Genomic DNA, 21,278 nt, shown 5'->3' with positions numbered 1-21,278 from the left:
AGTAGCATGCTGCAACTTTTCACCATTTAAATAATATTCCACTCTACTATTATTTCTACCAAAGTGGATAACCTCACATTTGCTAACATTATACTCCATGTGCCAGGTCCTTGCCCACTCACTCAGCCTGTCCAGATCTCTCTGCAGACTTTCCGTGTCCTCCACGCAATTCGCTTTTCCACTCATCTTCGTGTCATCAGCAAATTTTGTTAACCTACACTCAGCCCCCTCCTCCAGATTGTCTATGTCTTGAGACCCCAGCACCGATCCCTGCGGCACGCCACTAGTCACTAACTGCCAACCAGAAAAGCACCCATTGATTCCAACTCTGCTTCCTGTTAGATAGCCAATCCTCAATCCATGCTAATACTTTACCCCCAACTCCATGTACCCTAACCTTTTGCAGCAACCTTTTCGAACGCTTCTGGAAATCTAAAAACGCCACATCTACCGGTTCCCCTCTGTCTACTGCACTAGTCACATCTTCATAAAAATCCAGTAAATTCGTTAAACACGACTTCCCCTTCATGAATCCGTGCTGCATCTGTTTGATTGAACCGTTCTTTTCTAGGTGTCCTGCTATTTCTTCTTTAATGATGGATTCTAGCATTTCTCCAACTACGGACGTTAAGCTAACCAGCCTGTAGTTACCCACCTTTTGTCTGCTACCTTTTTTAAACAGTGGCGTAACAGTAGCTGTTTTCCAATCTGCCGGCTCTTCCCCAGAGTCCAGTGAATTTTGATAAATAATTACTAACACATCTGCTATTACTTCTGCCATTTCTTTCAGAACCCTGGGATGCATTCCATCCGGTCCCAGGGACTTGTCTACCTTCAGTCCCGTTAGTCTACCAAGCACTACCTCTCTAGTAACAGTGACTGTATTAAGGACCTCATCTCCTACCAACCCTCTATCTTTAATATTTGGTAAGCTATTTGTGTCCTCCTCCGTGAAGACCGACACAAAAAACTTATTTAAAGTCTCAGCCATTTCCTCATTTCCCACCAATAAATCCCCCCTCTCGTCGTCCAAGGGTCCAACATTCACTCTAGCCAGTCTCCTCTTCTTTATATATTTGTAAAAACTTTTACTATCATTTTTTATATTTACAGCTAGTTTAGTTTCATATTTTATCTTTCCCTTCTTCATCACTTTCTTAGTCATTCTTTGTTGTTTTTTAAATCTTTCCCAATCTTCTAATTCCCCACTATTTTTAGCCGCTCTGTATGCATCGGTTTTTAACTTAATACTCTCCTTTAATACTCTCCTCTACTTTCCTTCGATATCCACGGCTGGTTATCCCTTTTCTTACAGTCCTTCTTTATCACTGGAATATATTTCTGCTGAGTACTGAAAAAGATCTCCTTAAAAATCCTGCACTGTTCCTCAACTGTCCTACCAACCAGTCTGCACCCCCAATCTACATTAGCCAATTCCACCGTCATCTTATCGTACTCCCCTCTATTCGAGCAGGGGACACTGGTTTGGGATTAACTCGAAATTAATCCCGTGCCAAACCCCACTCGCAATTAACCATGTACTGAACGCTGCTGGTCATTAACTCCGTACCAAACCCCGCTCACGATTAACCCTATACTGCTCATGATTAGCCCTGTAACAAACCCCACACGTGATTAACCCTGCACCCAACACCACTCATCATTAATCAGTACTGAACCCCGCTTGTCATTAACCCCGGACTAAACCCCACACGTGATTAACCCCGTACTGAACCCCACTCGTGATTAACCCTCTGCCGAACCACATTTGTGATTAACCCTGTGCCTGACAGCGCTCGTGATTAACTCCCATAACAAACCCCACTCGTTATTAACCTGTATGGCAAACAGTGTTTGATTAACCCTATACCAAAATCCGCTCGTACCAAACCCCACTCGTGATTAACCCCATACCGAACACCGTTCGTGGTTAACCTTATACCGAGTCCCACTGTTAATTAACCCCGCACTGAACTCCACTCATACGAACCCTGCACGTAATTAACCCCATACTGAACTCCATTCGGGCTTAACCCCATACTGAATCCTGCTCGTCATTAACCCCATTCCGAACCCACTCTTGATTAACCCTGTGCCAAACCCCTCTCCGCGTTAACCCAGTACTAAACCCCGCATGTGATTAACTCTGCATCATACTGTGCTCGTGATTAATCCCTTCCCAAAACCCCCTGTACTGAAAGCCACTCGTGATTAAACCCATGCTGAACTCTTTTCGTGAATAACACAGTACCGAACCCTGCTTGTGATTAGCCCCGTACCGAACCCTGCTTATGATTACACCCGTACCGAACCCAGTTCATGATTAATCCTATAACGAACACCGCTCGTCAATAACACTGTAACCAAACCCTGCTTGTCATTAACTATGTACCAAACTCCTATTGTAATTAACCCTGTATGGAATCCCACCTCGTCATTAACCCCATACTAAACTCTGTTCGTAATTAACCCTGTACCGGATCCTGCATCGGCATTAACCCCATACCTAACGCTACTCGTGATCAAACCCATACCGAACACTGCTCATGATTAACCCCATGCCGAACAGCGCTCATGGTTAACCTTGTACTGAATTCCACTGTTTATTAAACCCTTACTGAACGCTGCTCGTACTGAACCCTGCACGTCAATAACCCCGTATCGAACCCCGCTCGTGCTTAACCCATACAGAACTCCACTCGTGATTAACACCGTACCAAACCTCACTCATGATTAACCCCATACCTAACCTTGCCCATGATTAACCCTGTTCCGACCCTAGCTCATGGCTAACCCCGTAACGAACACCGCTGGTCATTAACCCTGTACCAAACCCCGCTCGTCACTAACTGTGTACCAAACAGCTCTTGTAATTAACCCCGTACAGAATCCCACTTGTCATTAATCCCACAGCGACCCCACTCGTCATTAACCCCATACTGAAACCTGTTCGTTATTAACCCTGTACCGAACTTCCCTCATACCGAACCTCGCTCATGGTTAACCCCGTACAGAATATTGCTCATCATTAACCCCGTAGTGAAACACACTTGTCATTAACCCCGTACTGAACACCACTCATGACTAACTCTGTACCGAAAGCCACTTGTGACTAACTTTGTGCCGAAAGCTACTCATGATTAATCCCATGCCAAATCCGGCTCGTGATTAACCCTGTACTGAACCCCGCTCGTCATTATTCCTGGACCGAACACTGCTTGTCATTAACTCTGTACCAAACCCCGTTCATGATTATTCCCGTAACAAATGCCATTCCCCTGTACCGAAGGTGCGAAAGTAACAGGGTAGTTGTTATGGGGGACTTTAACTTTACAAATATCGATTGGAAAAGCTATAGTTCAAGCACATTAGAGGGGTCAGTTTTTGTCCAATGTGTGCAGGAAGGTTTCATGACAGTATATAGATAGGCCAACAAGAGGTGAGGCTACATTGGATTTGGTACTGGGTAATGAACCAGACCAGGTGTTAGACTTGAAGATAGGTGAGCACTTTGGTGATAGTGACCACAATTCGGTTACGTTTACCTTAGTGATGGAAAGGGATAGGCATATACCAAAGGGCAGAAGTTATAGCTGGGGGAAGGTAATTATGAGGCTATTAGGCGAGATTTAGGATACATAGGGTGGAGTAGGAAATTGCAGGGGCTGGGAACATCTGAAACGTGGAGCTTATCCAAGGAGTAGCTATTGCAAGTCCTTGATAAATATGTACCTGTCAGGCAGGGAGGAAGTGGTCGAGCGAGGGAACCATGGTGTACTAAGGAAGTTGAATCTCTGGTGAAGAGGAAGAAGGAGGCTTATGTAAAGATGAGACGTGAAGGCTCAGTTAGAGCACTGGAGAGTTATAAATTAGCCAGGAAGGAGCTAAAGAGAGAGTTAAGAAGAGCTAGAAGAGGACATAGAAGACTTTGGTGGATAGGATCAAGGAGAACCCTAAAGCTTTCTACAGGTATGTCAAGAATAAAAGATTGGTTAGAGCAAGATTAGGGCCAGTCAGACACAGCAGTGGGAAGTTGTGAGTGGAGCCTGAAGAGATAGGAGAGGCACTGAATGAGTATTTTTCGTCAGTATTCACACAGGAAAAAGTTAGTGTAGTCAAGGACAATACTGTGATACCAGGTAGTAGACTAGATGGGATTGAGGTACATAAGGAGGAGGTGTTGGCAATTCTTGAGGGTGTGAAAACAGATAAGTCCCTGGGCCGGATAGGATTTACCCTAGGATTCTCTGGGAGGCTAGGGAGGAGATTGCAGAGTCTTTGGCTTTGATCTTCATGTCGTCATTGACTGCAGGTATAGTGCCGGAAGACTGGAGGATAGCAAACGTTGTCCCCTTGTTCAACAAGGGGAGTAGAGACCATCCTGGGAATTATAGACCGGTGAGCCTTACTTCTGTTGTGGGCAAAGTTTTGGAAAATTATAAGGGATAGGATTTATAATCATCTAGAGGGAAATAAATTGATTAGGGATAGTCAACACGGTTTTGTGAAGGGTAGGTCGTGCCTCACAAACCTTATCGAGTTTTTTGAAAAGGTGACCAAAGAGGTGGATAAGGGTAAGGCAGTTGACGTGGTGTATATGGATTTTAGCAAAGTGTTTGATAAGGTTCCCCATGGTAGGCTACTGCAGAAAATGCAGATGCATGGGATTGAGGGTGAATTAGCAGTTTGGATCAGGAATTGGCTAGCTGATAGAAGACAGAGGGTGGTGGTTGATGGGAAATATTCAACCTGGAGTTCAGTTACTAGTGGTGTACCTCAGGGATCTGTTTTGGGGCCACTGCTGTTTGTCATTTTTATAAATGACCTAGATGAGGGTGTAGAAGGATGGATTAGTAAACTTGCTGACGACACCAAAGTTGGAGGAGTTGTAGACAGTGAGGCTGGATGTTACAGTTTGCAGAGGGACATAGATAAGCTGCAGAGCTGGGCCGAGAGGTGGCAGATGGAGTTTAATACAGTAAAGTGTGAGGTGATTCACTTTGGTAAGAATAACAGGAGTACAGAATATAGAGCTAATGGAAGGACTCTTAGTAGTGTTGATGAGCAGAGAGATCTCGGGGTACATGTGCACAGCTCCCTGAAAGTTGGCACCCAGATTGATAAGGTTGTTAAGAAGGTGTATGGTGTGTTAGCTTTTATTGGTAGAGGGATTGAATTTCGGAGCCGTGAGGTCATGTTACAACTGTACAAAACTCTGGTGCGGCCGCACTTGGAGTATTGCGTACAGTTCTGGTTGCCGCATTATAAGAAAGATGTGGAGGCTTTGGAAAGGGTGCAGAGGAGGTTTACCAGGATGTTGCCTGGTATGGTGGGAAGGTCTTATGCGGAAAGGCTGAGGGACTTGAGGTTATTTTCATTGGAGAGAAGAAGGTTACGAGGTGACCTGATTGAGGCATACAAGATGATCAAAGGATTGGATAGGGTGGACAGTGAGAGTCTTTTACCTCAGATGGTGATGGCTAACACAAGGGGACATAGCTTTAAATTAAGGGGTGGTAATTATAGGACGGATGTCAGAGGTAGGTTCTTTTCTCAGTGGATAGTAAGGTCGTGGAATGCCCTGCCTGCAGCAGTAGTGGACTCACCAACTTTAAGGGCGTTCAAATGGTCAGTGGATAGGCATATGGATAACATTGGAATAGTTTAGGTTAGAGGGTCATTAGATTGGTTCCACTGGTCGGCGCAACATCGAGGGCCGAAGGGCCTGTACTGCGCTGTAATGTTCTATGAATCCTGTTTGTACCAAACTCCTTTTATGGGATATTTTACCCCATACCGAATCCCACTTGTCATTAACCCCATAGCGAACCCGCTCATCATCAACCCTGTATAGAATCCTGCTCGTCATTACACCCATTACAATCCCTCACGTCATTAACCCAGTACCGAAACTCGCTTGTCATTAACCCTGTACTGAACTCCCCTAATACCAAACCCTGCTCGCGATTAACCCCGTACCGATGCCCGCATGTGACTAACCCCGTTCCAACCCCGCTTTGTGATTAATCCTGTTCTAAACCCACTTCTGATTATGCCCGTAGCGAACTCTACATCGTCATTAATCCCATACCGAATGCCACCCGTGATTAACCCCAAACCAAACCTTGCATCGTCATTAACCCCATACCGAACACTACTAGTGATTAACACTGTACTGAACGCTGTGGTACGTGGTACCATGGTTAACCTTGTACCAAATCCCACTATTAATTAACCCTGCAAACTCCCCTCATACCGAACCCAGCACGTCATTAACCCCATACCTAACCCTGCTTGTGCTTAACCCCATACCAAACCCCGTTCATGATTAATCCTGTACCAAACCCCGCTCGTGATTAACCCTGTTCCGAACCCCGCTCCTCATTAATCCCATTTGGTTTGGGGTTAATCACGAGTGGCATTCGGTATGGGGTTAATGACGATGTGGGGTTCGCTACGGGCATAATCAAAAGTGGGTTTAGAACAGGATTAATCACAAAGAGGGGTTGGAACGGGGTTAATCACATGTGGGCATCGGTACGGGGTTAATCGCGAGCGGGATTTGGTGTGATGGGAGTTCAGTACAGGGTTAATCCCGTACCAAATCCCACATGTGATTAACCCGTACCGAACCCTGTTTGTGATTAACCTGGATCCAAACCTCCTTGTGATTAACCCTGTACTGGAACCCACTTGTGATTAATCCTGTACCCGACAACACTCGTGATTAACCCTGTATCGAACTCTGCTTGACATTAACCTCATACTGAACCCTGCTCATGATTAACCCCGTACCAAACTCCGCTCATCATTAACCCTGCTTGTGATTAATCCTGTATCCGACAACACTCATGATTAACCCATACCGGAACACTGCTCGTGATTAACCCCATACCGACTCTGCTTGTGATTAACCCTGTATCGGACAATGCTTGTTATTAACTCCATACTGAACCCTGCTTGTGATTAACCCGCTCATCATTAATCCTGTACTGAATGCCCTCACAATTAACCTTGTACCGAACTCCACTCCTCATTAACCCCGTATCAAACCCTGCTCGTCATTAACCCTATACTGAACCCCACTCGTCATTAACAAGGTACCTAACAGCACTCGTCATTAACCAGGTACCAAACCCCGCTCGTCATTAACCCCACATCGAACCCCGCTCGTCATTAACCCCACATCGAACCCCGCTCGTCATTAACCCCACATCGAACCCCGCTCGTCATTAACCCCACATCGAACCCCGCTCGTCATTAACCCCACATCGAACCCCGCTCGTCATTAACCCCACATCGAACCCCGCTCGTCATTAACCCCACATCGAACCCCGCTCGTCATTAACCCCACATCGAACCCCACTCGTCATTAACCCCATATCGAACCCCACTGGTCATTAACCCCATATCGAACCCCACTCGTCATTAACCCTGTACCAAACCCAAACCCCGCTAGTCATTAACCCCATACAGAAATTCGCTTGTCATTAATCCTGTACCGAACCCTTCTTGTGATTAACCCAGTACCAAGCTCTGCTCATGATTAACCCTGTACCGAACTTCGCTCGTGATTAACCCTGTACTGAATCCTGTGCCTCATTAACCCCGTACCGAACTCTGCTCCACATTAACCCTGTAGTGATCTCCGTTTGTGATTAACCCCGTACCTCATTAACCCCATACTAAACCCACTTGTGATTAACCCCGTAGCGAACCCCGCTCAAGATTAATCCCATAACAAATGCCGCTAGTATCAAACCCTGCACGTCATTAAACCTGTACTGAATCTCGCTCGTCATTAACCCTGCACTGAACTACGCTCATCATTAATCAAATACTGAACGCCGCTCATGATTGACCCCGTACTGAACCATGCTTATCATTAATCCTATACCAAACCGCGGTCCTGATTAGCCTGTACCGAACTCCGCACGTCATTAACCCCATCCAAGCCCCGCTAATCATTAGCACCTGTACCAAACCCAGCTCGTGATTAACCTGTACTGAACTCCGCATGTCATTAACCCAGTACCAAACTCTGCACGTCATTAAGCCCATCCAAACCCCACTCCTCATTAACCCCGTACTGAACCTCATTCGTGATTATCCCATACTGAACCCTGCATGTCATTAACCCTTCAGAGAATCCAACTTGTTATTAACCCCACATAGAATCCCACTCGTGATTAACCCCGTAGCGAAGACCGGTCATGATTAATCCCATACAGAATCCCACTCGTTATTAGCCCCAGACTGAACTTCGCTCGTGATTAACCCCGTATCGAACACTGTTCGTGATTTACCCCATGCCGAACTCCGCATCTCATTAACCTTGTACCAAACCCCGCTTGTCATTATAAGAACATAAGAAATAGGAGCAGGAGTAGGCCATCTAGCCCTTCGAGCCTGCCCCGCCATTCAATAAGATCATGGCTGATCTGAAGTGGATCAGTTCCACTTTCCCGCTTTCTCCTCATAACCCTTAATTCCCCTATCAGAAATCGATCCACCCGTGACTTAAATATATTTAGCGAGGTAGTCTCCACCACTTCAACGGGCAGAGAATTCCAGAGATTCACCACCCTTTAAGTGAAGAAGTTCCTCCTCAACTCTGATCTAAACTGCACCCCCCTTATCTTGAGGCTGTGCCCTCTAGTCCTGCCATCCTTTCTAAGCAGGAAGAATCTCTTTACCTCTACCCTATCTATCCCCTTCATTATCTTATACGTCTCCATAAGATCCCCCCTCAGCCTTCTAAACTCCAACGAGTACAGACCCAGTCTATTTAAAACAAAGAACAAAGAACAACACAGCACGGGAAACAGGCCCTTCGGCCCAACGAGCCCGCGCCGCCGTCCCATTGTCTCAGTGACCTATTCATGATTTTAGTCTACGCCTAATGTGCGAGGATCAGGGAGGTCCAATATAGGGACAATTTGTTGCCCAATCAATCAGCCTAAAAGCGCATCTTTGGGATGTGGGAGGAAACCGGAGCACCCGGAGGAAACCCACGCAACCACGGGGAGAACGCGCAAACTCCCACAGACACAGGCCCAAATCCATGTGTCCACACAGCAACAGAGATAGTCTCTGAGCTGTCATGTTGCCCTCGAGATGGTCCAGTTTAAGCACACTAACGACATGAAGCAATAGGCAACTCCCGAAGCAACATCCAAGAGCAGCCCACTACAACCTGCCGCATGCATGCCCCTTGCTGGTCAACAAGGTGGACTTAAAATGCCTGTGGAGACAAAAAATTCATTATTAAACAGGCAAAGACTGTAACATCCCTGAGGCAAAAACGGAATCCCAAGCCTACAATGTTTAGTAAGGCCTGCTATATCCCCCTATATGTAGACCGCTCATGTGGCTGTCTAAGTGACTCTTAAACAACCCTAGCGTGCCTGCTTCCACCACCTTACTCGGCAGTGCATTCCACACCCCCACTACCCTTTGCGTGAAAAACTGCCCTCTAATATTTGTCTTATACCTAGCCCCCCTCACCCTAAGCCCGTGACCCCTCGTTCTATCCATTTCTAATAGCGGAAAAAGCTTACCACCATTTACTCTATCTATCCCCTTCATAATCTTATAAACCTCTATTAGATCCCCCCTCAGCCGACGTCTCTCAAGGGAAAACAGCCCAAGTTCGTTCAATCTTTCCTCGTAAGACAGCCCTTCCATACCAGGCAGCATCCTGGTAAATCTCCTCTGCACTCTCTCCAGGATCTCTACATCCTTCCGGTAGTACAGCGACCAGAACTGGACGCAGTACTCCAAGTGAGGCCTAACCAACGTTCTATACAACTGCAACATCAACGGCTTAATCTCTCTTCATAGGCTAACCCCCTCATCTCCGGTATCAGCCTAGTGAACCTCCTCTGCACTCCCTCCAAGGCCAATATATCCTTCCGCAAGTGTGGCGACCAAAACTGCACACAGTACTCCAGCTGCAGCCTCACCAGTGCCCTGTACAGTTGCAGCAAGACCTCCCTACTTTTATATTCTATCCCCCTCGCTATAAAAGCCAACATTCCATTCGCCTTCTTGATCACCTTCTACAACTGCAGACTGGGTTTTTGCGACTTGTGCACAAGGACCCCCAGGTCCCTCTGCACCGTTGCATGCTGCAGCTTTTCGCCTTTTAAATAATAATCCCTCCTACTATTATTTCTGCCAAAGTGGATAACCTCACACTTGCTAACATTATACTCCATCTGCCAGGTCCTCACCCACTCGCTCAGTCTATCCAGATGTCTCTGCAGATTTTCCACATCCTCCACGCAATTTGCTTTTCCACTCATCTTGGTGTCATCAGCAAATTTTGTTACCCTATACTCAGCCCCCTCCTCCAGATCATCTATATAAATGGTAAACAGTTGAGGCCCCAGCACTGATCCCTGCGGCACTCCACTAGTCACAAACCGCCAACCAGAATAGCACCCATTGATACCAACTCTCTGCTTCCTATTAGACAGCCAATCCACTATCCACACTAACACCTTACCCCCAACTCTGTGCACCCTAACCTTCTGTAGCAACCTTTACTGAGGCACCTTATCAAACACCTTTTGGAAATCTAAAAACACCACATCCACCAGTTCCCCTCTGTCTACCACACCAGTCACATCCTCATAGAAATCCAATAAATTTGTCAAACACGGCTTCTCCTTAACGAATCTCCGAACTAAACCCCGCTCACCATTAACCCTGTACTGAGCTCTGCTTGTCATTAACCCATACCAAACCCTGTTCATCATTAACCCCATACCAAACCCTGCTTGTCATTAACCCATACCAAACCCCGCTCGTCATTAACCCCGTATCAAACCCCACTCATCATTAACCCCATACCAAATGCCGCTCCTCATTAACTCCGTACTGAACCTCGCTCGTGCTTAACCCCAAACTGAACCCGCATGTCATTAACCCTGTAGGCAATCCAACTTGTGATTAACCCCATACAGAATCCCACTTGTGATTAACCCTGTGGCAAACCCTGCTCATCCCAAATCCTGCTCGTCATTAACCATGTACTGAATCTTGGTCGTGATTATCCCTGTACTGAATCACGCTCGTGATTAGGCCCGTACTGAACCCTGCACGTGATTAACTACATACCGAAACCCGCTTGTCTACCCCATGCTGAACTCCGCTCGTGATTAACTCCATACTGAACTCTGCAAGCCATTAACCCCCTACCAAGCCCCGCTCATCATTAACCCCGTTCCAAACCCCGCTCGTCATTAACCCCGTTCCAAACCCTGCTCGTCATTAACCCCGTTCCAAACCCCGCTCGTCATTAACCCCGTTCCAAACCCCGCTCGTCATTAACCCCGTTCCAAACCCCGCTCGTCATTAATCTCATCCCAAACCCCACTCGTCATTAACCCTGTTCCGAACCCAGCTCATCATTAACCCCGTACCAAACCCTACTCGTCATTAACCCCGTACCAAAGCCTGCTCGTGATCAACCCCAAACTGAACTCTGCTCGTGATTAACTTTGTACCGAACCGCACACCTCATTAACCCCACACCGAGCACCACTCGGGATTAACCCCATTCCAAACCCCCTTGTGATTAACCTGGTACCAAATACTGCTCACGATTAACCCCGTCCGAACACCCCATGTCTTTAACCCATATTGAACCCCGCTTGTGATTAACCCCGTACTGAATCCTACACCTCATTGTCCATGGACGGAAACCCGCTAGTGATTAACCCCGTACCGAACTCCACTTGTGATTAACCCCGGATTGAACCCCACTCATGATTAACCCCACACCACATTAACTCCTGTAGCCAAACAGGCCAACTAAAATGGCGTTTTGTAAAGCACTCTGGGATAACTGGGCAAGAAACTAAACCGACAGGCTGCAGTTTAAAGACAGAGACAAACAGGCTACAACCCTGATGAGTGAATACACAGGATATGGGCCATCTCCAGGATGAAAGAGACTTTCTGATCACACTGGGTTGTGTGCCAGACGTAAAGGCACCGTGAATCCTTATTTAGGAGGAAGGTATGTGACCTATGTGCCTACAACACCTACAGGCATGGCCACCGGGGACACACCCAGAGATCGGTGTGGTAGCACCTGATTGGACTCTTATCGATCAGGGTGATCAAGTCCTGATCGATTGATTGGCAATGGCCAAAAAAAGGGCGTGAAGCCAAATGGGGTATAAAGGATGCTGCACAACCAGGAATCGCTCTCTCTCTTTGATCCCACGAACGAGCTACAACAATGGTGAACATCGCCAGCAAGAGGAGAGCCACCACACCCGAGAAGGAAGAAAGAGAGACTACAGCCAGAATGCCAGACCAGAGCAAAGGACCAAACTACACAGACAACTACCAAGACCAGCACACAGATAAAGGCCAGTATCTGTTTGGGTATTTGTCAGTCACACACAATTAAGTCAAGGTCTTGTATTGTACTTGAATTCTAGTATTTTCTGTAAGATAACTTATTGTTGGTCGGGTGGGTGATTATTGATTGTGTGGGTTTAAATAAATATTGTTTGTACTAATAAGACGTCTACTCAAAGTTATTTGTCCACCGTATAAGGGTTAAAACAGGCTGATTTTTACAACACTCCATACTGAACTCCGCTCATGATCAATCCCATACCGAACCCCGCTCTTCATTAACCCTGTACCAAACCCAGCTCATTATTAACCTCATATCAAATCCCGCTCGTCATTAACCTGTACCAAAACTGCTAGTCATTACCTCCATACCGAACGCCGCACATCATTAACCAGTACCAAACGCTGCACATCATTAACCCTGTACCAAACCCCGCTCATCATTAACCCTGTATTGAACCCTGCTCGTCATTAATGCCGTACAAAACCTCACTCATGTTTAATCCCGTACTGAACCCCACATATCGTTAAAGCTGTACCGACCCTGCATGTCATTAACCCCGCACTGAACCTCGCTCATGATTAGCCCCATACCAGACCCCACACATCATTAACCCTACAGAGAATACCACTTGTGATTAACCTCATAGCGAACCCAGCTCGTGATTAATGCAGTACCAAAACTCACTACTGATTAACCCCATATAGAATCCCACTCGTTATTAACCCCGTATTGAACATTGCACCTCATTGAACCCGTACTGAGCCCTGCACCAAACTGCGCTCGTGATTAATCCCTTATGGAACTCCGCACGTCATTACCATTGTACCAAACCCCGCTCGTCATTAACCCCATATCGAACCTCGCTCGTCATTAACCCCGTACCAAACCCATTCATGAATAACCCCGTATTGAATCCCGCTCATCATTAACCCCGTAGCGAACCCCGCGTGTCATTAACCCCATACTGAAGCTCGCTCACGATTAACCCCGTATCGAACCCTATAAGTCATTAGCTCCGTACTGAACCCCGCACGTCATTAACCCCGTACCGAACCCGCACATCATTAACCCTGTACTGAACCTCGCTCATGATTAACTCCATAGTGAACCCCGCATGTCATTAACCTATAGAGAATCCAACTCGTGATTAACCCCAAACAGAATCCCTCTTATGATTAATACCATATTGAATCCCTCTCGTGATTAACCCCACAGCAAACCCAGCTCGTGATTAACTCCACAGCAAACCCGGCTCGTGATTAACTCCACAGCAAACCCGGCTCGTGATTAACTCCACAGCAAACCCGGCTCGTGATTAACTCCACAGCAAACCCGGCTCGTGATTAACCCCATACCGAACCCTGTTCATGATTAACCCCGTACCGAACTCCACATCTCATTAGCCCCGTAACAAATCCCAGTCTTTATTAACTCTGTACCAAACCCCACTTGTCATTAACCTTGTACCAAACGCTGCTTGTCATTACCCCTGTACCAAACTCTGCTCGTCATTAACCCTGAAGAATCTTGCACATCATTAACCCCGTACTGAACCTCGCTTATCATTAACCCCATAGCGAACACCACACATCATTAATGCCCTACCCAACCCCGCATGTCATTAATGCCATACTGAACCCCGCACGTCATCAACCCTGTACTGAAAACCGCTCCTCATTAACTCCATACTGAACCTCGCTCGTGATTAACTCCGTACCGAACCTCGCATGTCATTCACCCTGTAGAGAATTCAACTTGTGATTAACCCCATACAGAATTCCACTCGTGATTAACCCCGCAGTGAACCCCGCTCGTGACAAACCCAGTACCGAAACATGTTCCTGATTAACCCCATACAGAATCCCACTCATTATTAACCCCGTACTGAACACTGCTCGTGATTAACCATGTAATGAACCCTGCTGGTGATTAACCCCGGAGTGACCCCTACTCGTGATTAATCCTGTAGCAAACCCCTGTCGTGACTAACCTTGTACAGGACGCCGCACGTGATTGACCCTGTACCGAACTCCGCTTGTACTGAAATCTGCACATCATTAAACTCGTACCGAACCCTGCTCATGATTAACTCTGTATGGAATCCCGCTTGTGATTCACCCTGTACCGAACCCCGCATGTCCTTAACCCCACCCCGAATCCAGCCTGTCATTAACCCGCGTATTGAACCTTGCTCGTGATTAATCTGTACCGAACTCCACATGTCATTAACCCTATACTGAACCTCGCTCATGATTAACCCCATACCAAACCATGCACGTCATTAACGCCGTACCGAATCCTGCATATCATTAACCCCGTACTGAACCCCACACGTCATTAACCCTATAGGGAATCCAACTCGTGATTAACCCCATACAGAATCTCACTCGTGATTAATGCAGTACCGAAACTCGCTCGTGATTAACCCCACACAGAATCCCACTCGTTATTAATCCTGTACTGAACTCCGCTTTGTGTTCAAACCCGCACCGAACTCCGTTTGTGATTAGCCCTGTATCAAACTCTGCATCACATTAGCCCCGTACCAAACCCCACTCATCATTAACCTCGCACCAAACCCTGCTTGTCAGTAACCTCGTACCAAACTCCGCTAATCATTAACTCTGGTCCAAACCCCGCACATCATTAACCCCGTACTGAACCCCACACATCATTAACGCTGTACCAAACCCCACTTGTCATTAACCTGTACTGAATTCTGCATATCATTAACCCTGTACCAAACCCATTCCGTACATCATTAACCTCGGACTGAACCCTGCACGTCATTAATGCCATACCGAACCTCGCTCGTGTTTAACCCTGTACCGAGCCCCGCATGTTATTAACCCCATACTGAACCCTGCTCGTGATCAACCCTGTACAGAATCCCACTCATTATTAACCCTGTACCGAACTCCGCTCGCAATCAACCCTGTACTGAACCCCGCAAGTGATTAACCCTGAACCGAACCCCACTCTTGATTAACCCGAACCAAATCCCACTTATGATTAACCCTGTACCAAACCCCACTTGTATTGAACCCTGCTCTTGATTAACCCCGTGCTGAACCCTGGTCACACTGATCCCCAGTCCAGAGCTTTATGGTCATTGAGCTGGAGCTCAGAGGGCTGATGCTGTTCATTCTTACCTTCTTTCTGACTTCCTGCTGCACTCAGACTCTGCTGGTTAAGAAGACTCTGGTTATAGAGGGAGGGGAGTGCTGCAGCTGCATATTGCTGAATCCCCGAGTATGCCTGTGTCAGAGCATCCATTGCACTGCCTGTACCATTCGATAGACCCCCACTCCCCAGGCCTCCATTTAAAGCTGCCATACCTGGGGACAGATTTGACCAAAGTCACATTTCATATCAACATTCAGTATTCACTACACAAGCCAATAAGTAAAATGAGCAGACATTACCAAACCTACATCTAGGTGAAAGCCTAAAGTCAACTCAACAGCTCCTATACAACAGCCAACTTTAAGGGAGTTCAAATGGTCAGCGGATAGGCATATGGATAACATTGGAACAGGTTAGGTTAGAGGGTCATTAGATTGGTTCCACTGGTTGGCGCAACATCGAGGGCCGAAGGGCCTGTACTGCGCTGTAATGTTCTATGTTCTATATGCTCAGCAGACTAGAGACAGACTCCACTCCCCAAACCCTCCCCCCCGACTCTCCTGCCCCCCCCCAATTTCCTTAAATCACTTCCACTCCCCTCCCCAACCTCCCTGCACTCCCCTCCCCAACCCTCTTGACTCAAACTATCCCCAACCTGCCTCCTGTCCCCTCCCCAAATTTGCCAGTACCAACCCCCTCGACTCAAACTATCCTCTACTCCCTAACCCCCTCCACTCCCCCCAACCTTCCACACTCCCCTCTCCAATCTGCCCTCCTGTACCCCTAAACATCCCCTCCTGCAACCCCCCTCCCCACTCCCTCAACTCCACCCCCACATCACACCTCCTTCCACTCCCCTCCCCCAATCCCTCTCCATTCCCCTCACTCAACAAACCCTGCTGTTCCTCCTCCCCCACCACCCATTACCCCCTCCTCCTCACCAGCCTGGGGCTGATTTGCACCATCAGCTCTCCAAAATGGAGCCTGCCAGACTGCTCCTTAGCCTAATCCAGCCCGAAGAACCATCACTAATCCCCTCCACTCCCAGTCTGGAGCCTGACTGGCCAGTCCAGAACCCAAACAAGATGTAATATATTCTGTAATAATTCATACTTATTTTTTTCCTCATTTCCTTTGACAGAAAACATTATGAATTTGGTCTGTTCTGCTGCACAAGGACCTCCATTTTGAAGTGTTATGTGATGCTGATTAGGGATAGTCAGCATGGCTTTCTGACTGGAAAATCAGGTCTCACAAATTTGATTGAATTTTTTGAATGGGTAACTAAGAAGGTAGATGAGGGCAGTACAGTTGATGTTATCTACATGGACTTTAGCAAGGCCTTTGACAAGGTACTGCATAGTAAGTTGTTACATAAGGTTAAATCTTGCGGGATCCAAGGTGAGGTAGCTAAATGGATACATAATTGGCTTGACGGCAAGAGGGTTGTTTCTCAAACTGAAGACCTGTGACCAGAGGTGTGCTTCAGGGATCGGTGCTCGGTCCACTGTTATTTGTTATTTATATTAATGATTTTGGATGAGAATATAGGAGGCATGGCTAGTAAGTTTGAAGATGACACCAAGATTGGTGGCTTAGTGGACAGTGAAGAAGGTTATCTGATTGCAACGGGATCTTGATCAATTGGGCCAGTGGGCTGACGATAAATGTGAGGTGATGCAGGGCAGGACTTAAGCAATTAATGGTAGGGTGTTGGGGAGAGATCTAGGGGTACAGGTTCATAGCTCCTTGAAAGTGGAATCACAGGTGGACAGAATGGTGGTGAAGGCATCCAGCACACTTGGTTTCATTGGTCAGAACATTGAATACAAGAATTGGGATGTCTTGTTAAAGTTGTACAAGACATTGGTAAGGCCACACTTGGAAGAGTGTGTACAGTTCTGGTTACCCTATTGTAGAAAGGATATTATTAAACTAGAAAGAATGCAGAAGTGATTTACTAGGATGCTACAGGGACTTGATGGTTTGAGTTATAAGTCGAAGCTGGATAGACTGAGACTTTTTCCTCTGGAACATAGTAGACTGAGGCGTGATCTTATAGACATCTATGAAATAATGAGGGGCATAGATCAGCGAGATAGTCAATATTTTTTCCCAAAGGTAGGGGAATCTAAAACTAAAGGGCATAAGTTTAAGGTAAGGGGGGAGAGATACAAAAGGATCCAGAGGGGCAATTTTTTTCACACAGAGGGTGGAGAATGTTTGGAACAAGCTGCCAGAGATAGTAGTAGAGGTGGGTTCAATTTTGTCTTTTAAAGAGCGTTTAGGCACTTACATGGCTAAGATGGGTATGGAGGGATATGGGCCAAATGCAGGCAATTGGGACTAGCTTTGGGGTTTCAAAACAAAAAGCGGCATGGACAAGTTTGGCCAAAGAGCCTGCTTCCATGCTATAAACCTCTATGACTATGCTGATCAAATGCTAAATACAAATGCATGTTGTTTCTGCTATGATTGCTAACTCAGACCGTTTCTGAACATTATAATAACAGAGCGCCCCTCACCTGCTAAAGAGCTGACGTTGAGGCCGCCTGATGCCCCTGCCAATGTCTGCAGTGCTCCCAGCGATGCCATTGGATTCACTGAGGAGGAGTTTGTTTGGCTGCTGCTTGAAGAACCTGCATTGGAAGAAAGTGATAACCAAGTAGCACACTGACCTGTTTTGAATTATCCCAACACGCTATTCAAATGTGAGTAAAGTAACCTGTAAATATCAATGACCACACACACCAACAACAAACGGAATGTGTGTGGAGCGGGGGGAACAGGATTAGGAAACAGATGTAATTCAGTACTTACATTATACCAGGATCTAACAGTAAGGAAGCTGGGAATGGAAAACAAACACATTGCTGGAGAGTGTAACTACAGCGTGACATACTGCCCTGAGCCAGCTCCATTATAAGTCTCAACATAAGAAAATTTATAATCGGAGAATTTAGCCCAAGTATGACAAGGTGTGCATGCAAATAAGGTTTTAAACGTTATAACAAAATAATCTGTGCAGTGATATTTTATGCACAATTTTCACATAATCTGAACATTACCTAAATGCATAGAGAGAGCTGAAATTCAGGCAATGTGTCGGTGCACATAATGCAGATTACTGGCTGTGGTCAATGTGTAGATACTTGGTGTCCTATCATACCTGGAGGAACTGCAGATTGTGCTCTTTGGTGCTCTTCCACTAAGTGGAACTGGCTCTTTGTCACCGCACCTGTGATAGGTTAATGTCTTCAAGTGACCGCTGGTTACGGTCAATGCTTTGATCCTCCTGGTCTGAGCTGGTTCACACACAGAGGGGGCTTGGCATGTTGTCACTCAATCACACAATCAAAGAATCAATTAGAGAAGGGTATGGTAAGGCACCAGTCACAAGTGTAGGAATCAGCAAGAGAGAAAGGATAAGAGGCGTTAGATCACCAGAGGTTGAGTGCAGACACTATCTCTGCACCCAGTGGGATACATGAACAGGGAAATAGAAGAGCTGATTTGACCCTGTTTGATTAAAGTAGCATTAATGGACAGCAAAGAACAGGATGGGTAATAAATGAACAGGGTAGGACAGAATTAAAAGGGATTTATTTGATGGATAACAAGAATGATGATGGTGATTAAAAAGACATTTAATGGGACTCTAAGAAAAAAATACACATTTTAGATGGTAGCTACAGATGTAGGAACAAAGCTTTTTTAAAGAAGAATAAGATCGGCATTAATGGACAATAACCATTAGCCAACAACATTTGGGACAATTCTGATATAGGAAAAATGCGCTGTTAGCAAGTTACCTCAAAAATTATGCCATTTAAGTCAAAGAACGAGTAACCAAAATAGATTACTGCCTGGAATCAAATAGAAAGGTTTGATTTCTGTTTCAAAGATGTTATGAAGCATACTAAATCGGATTAAGTAACGAGGGAAAACGACAGAAACTGAAAGTTAAATAGCAAATGGGAATTGGGATATTGAATGCAATTCAATTAATTGGAATATTTTGATTTGACACTGAAGTATAATTTAGTGAAAGGGAAGTATAGATGGGCTAGTAAATTGATAGCTTTCTCTTGGTGTTTTTTAAGAGAACAGAATTTGATACTCTGAACCAAGGCATCTGGATCATATGTGGAGAGATGAGCAAAGACTTCAAAATCTTTTGATAAAATTGCCTGAGGGTCAAGAAGGTGTTGGCATGATATTGAAACACTGCATATGTGCGCAGATGAATTACGTACAAAGTAATGCAGGAAACCAGTCCAAATAGATCCATTCAAGGATTTGGAAGTGCTTGCATTAATACATTTAAGAATAGGTATCAGACATGTACACTACCTGACAAACAACATGGCATGAAATGGTAAATGGGACCAAAATGATTGAAACACTGACACATGCTCCATTGAGAAACAAATTTCAAGACAACTGGGACAAAAATTAAGTACCTGTCAAGAAGAGGAGCAAAATGATAATGAAAGAATAAATAATTCAGATGGGAACAATTAATGACCTAGTAGCAAATAAACCGAGTGAGGAATATGCATAAGATGATAAAGATAAATGAAGAACAAAGAACAACAAAGAAAAGTACAGCACAGGTACAGGCCCTTTGGACCTCCAAACCTACGGCGATCATGATGCCCGCCTAAACAAAAGCCATATGCATTTATGGAATCTATATCCTTCTTATTCGTATATTTGTCGCTATTGTACTTGCTCCCATCACCTCCCCAGGCAGTGCGTTCCAGGCATTCACCATCCTCTGTGTAAAAAAACCTTGCCTTTAAACTTCTCTGACGCACCTTAACTCTATGTCCCCTAGTACTTGACTTTTCTACCCCAGAAAAGAGCATCTGACTATTCTGTCTGTCCATGCCACTCAATTTTGTAAACCTCTATCAGGTCACACTATAACCTCTGTCATTCCAGTGAGAACAAACAGAGTTTATGCAACCTTTTCTCATAGCAAATACCCTCCAGATCAGGCAACATCCTGATAAATCTCTTCTGTACCCTCTCCAAAGCATCCACATCCTTCTGGTAGTGTGGCGACCAGAATTGTACACAATATTCTAAATGAGGCCTGACTAAGGATCTGTACAACTGCAGCATGACCTGCAAATCTTTATACTCAATGGCCCGACTGATTGAAGGCAAACATGCTGTATGCTTTCTTGACCACTTTATCCACTCGTGTTGCCACTTTCAATGATTAGTGGACATGTACGCCCAGATCTCTGTCTGTTAATACTCCTAAAGGTTCTATCATTTACTGTAGGATAGAACTGGAGGATATTTTAAGTCCATGCATGATGTTATTTGGAATGATATTCAGAGATATTTAATCAGTAAGGGAATCAGAGGTTATTTGGATAAAGAGAGGCTAAAGAGTTGAGGATTATCGTATCAGATCAGTCATGGTCTCATCAAACACTCGAGCTGACTTGATGGGCCAAATGGCCTACTTCTGCTCCCACACCTTTTTCGAGGGAATTCTAAGGTTAGATCTTCAAAAGAGGAGAGTGAAAACTTGGAATCCTTCATTAGGGACACAGACTCTTAATGAGTCTGGATACTGAAATCTGGGTGGGTGTCTGACAGATCTGTGGGATCTGTCTTGGTCACACCTGCCATGTATTTTGCAGTGTAGTGTGTTTGACCGGTTTGCCTGTTAATTCACACGCACTTCATGTTAATCCTGAAAGTTAGAGTGCAAGATAGATAGATATTGTAAACGTAGAAGAGGGAGGAA

At 45.7% G+C, this 21,278-nt stretch overlaps 1 protein-coding gene across 3 annotated transcripts in view; it reads right to left on the bottom strand.

The window, feature by feature from the left end:
• celf1 (cugbp, Elav-like family member 1) overlaps positions 1 to 21,278 on the bottom strand; it is a 192,190-nt gene that overhangs the window by 21,150 nt on the left and 149,762 nt on the right. For all 3 annotated transcript variants that reach the window (XM_080190570.1, XM_080190568.1, XM_080190569.1), the window contains 2 exons: positions 18,034 to 18,147; positions 15,535 to 15,720 (listed from right to left, as the gene is read on the bottom strand). In XM_080190570.1, the coding sequence (XP_080046696.1) occupies positions 15,535 to 15,720; positions 18,034 to 18,147 (300 nt within the window). The remainder of the gene's footprint in view (positions 1 to 15,534; positions 15,721 to 18,033; positions 18,148 to 21,278) is intronic.

The sequence above is a fragment of the Carcharhinus amblyrhynchos genome, chromosome 6 (assembly GCF_965287045.1).
Source record: "Carcharhinus amblyrhynchos chromosome 6, sCarAmb.v2.hapA, whole genome shotgun sequence".
Lineage (NCBI taxonomy): Eukaryota > Metazoa > Chordata > Chondrichthyes > Carcharhiniformes > Carcharhinidae > Carcharhinus > Carcharhinus amblyrhynchos.
Note: the sequence above shows the minus strand (reverse complement) of the source record. Positions and strands in the feature narration are given on the sequence as shown.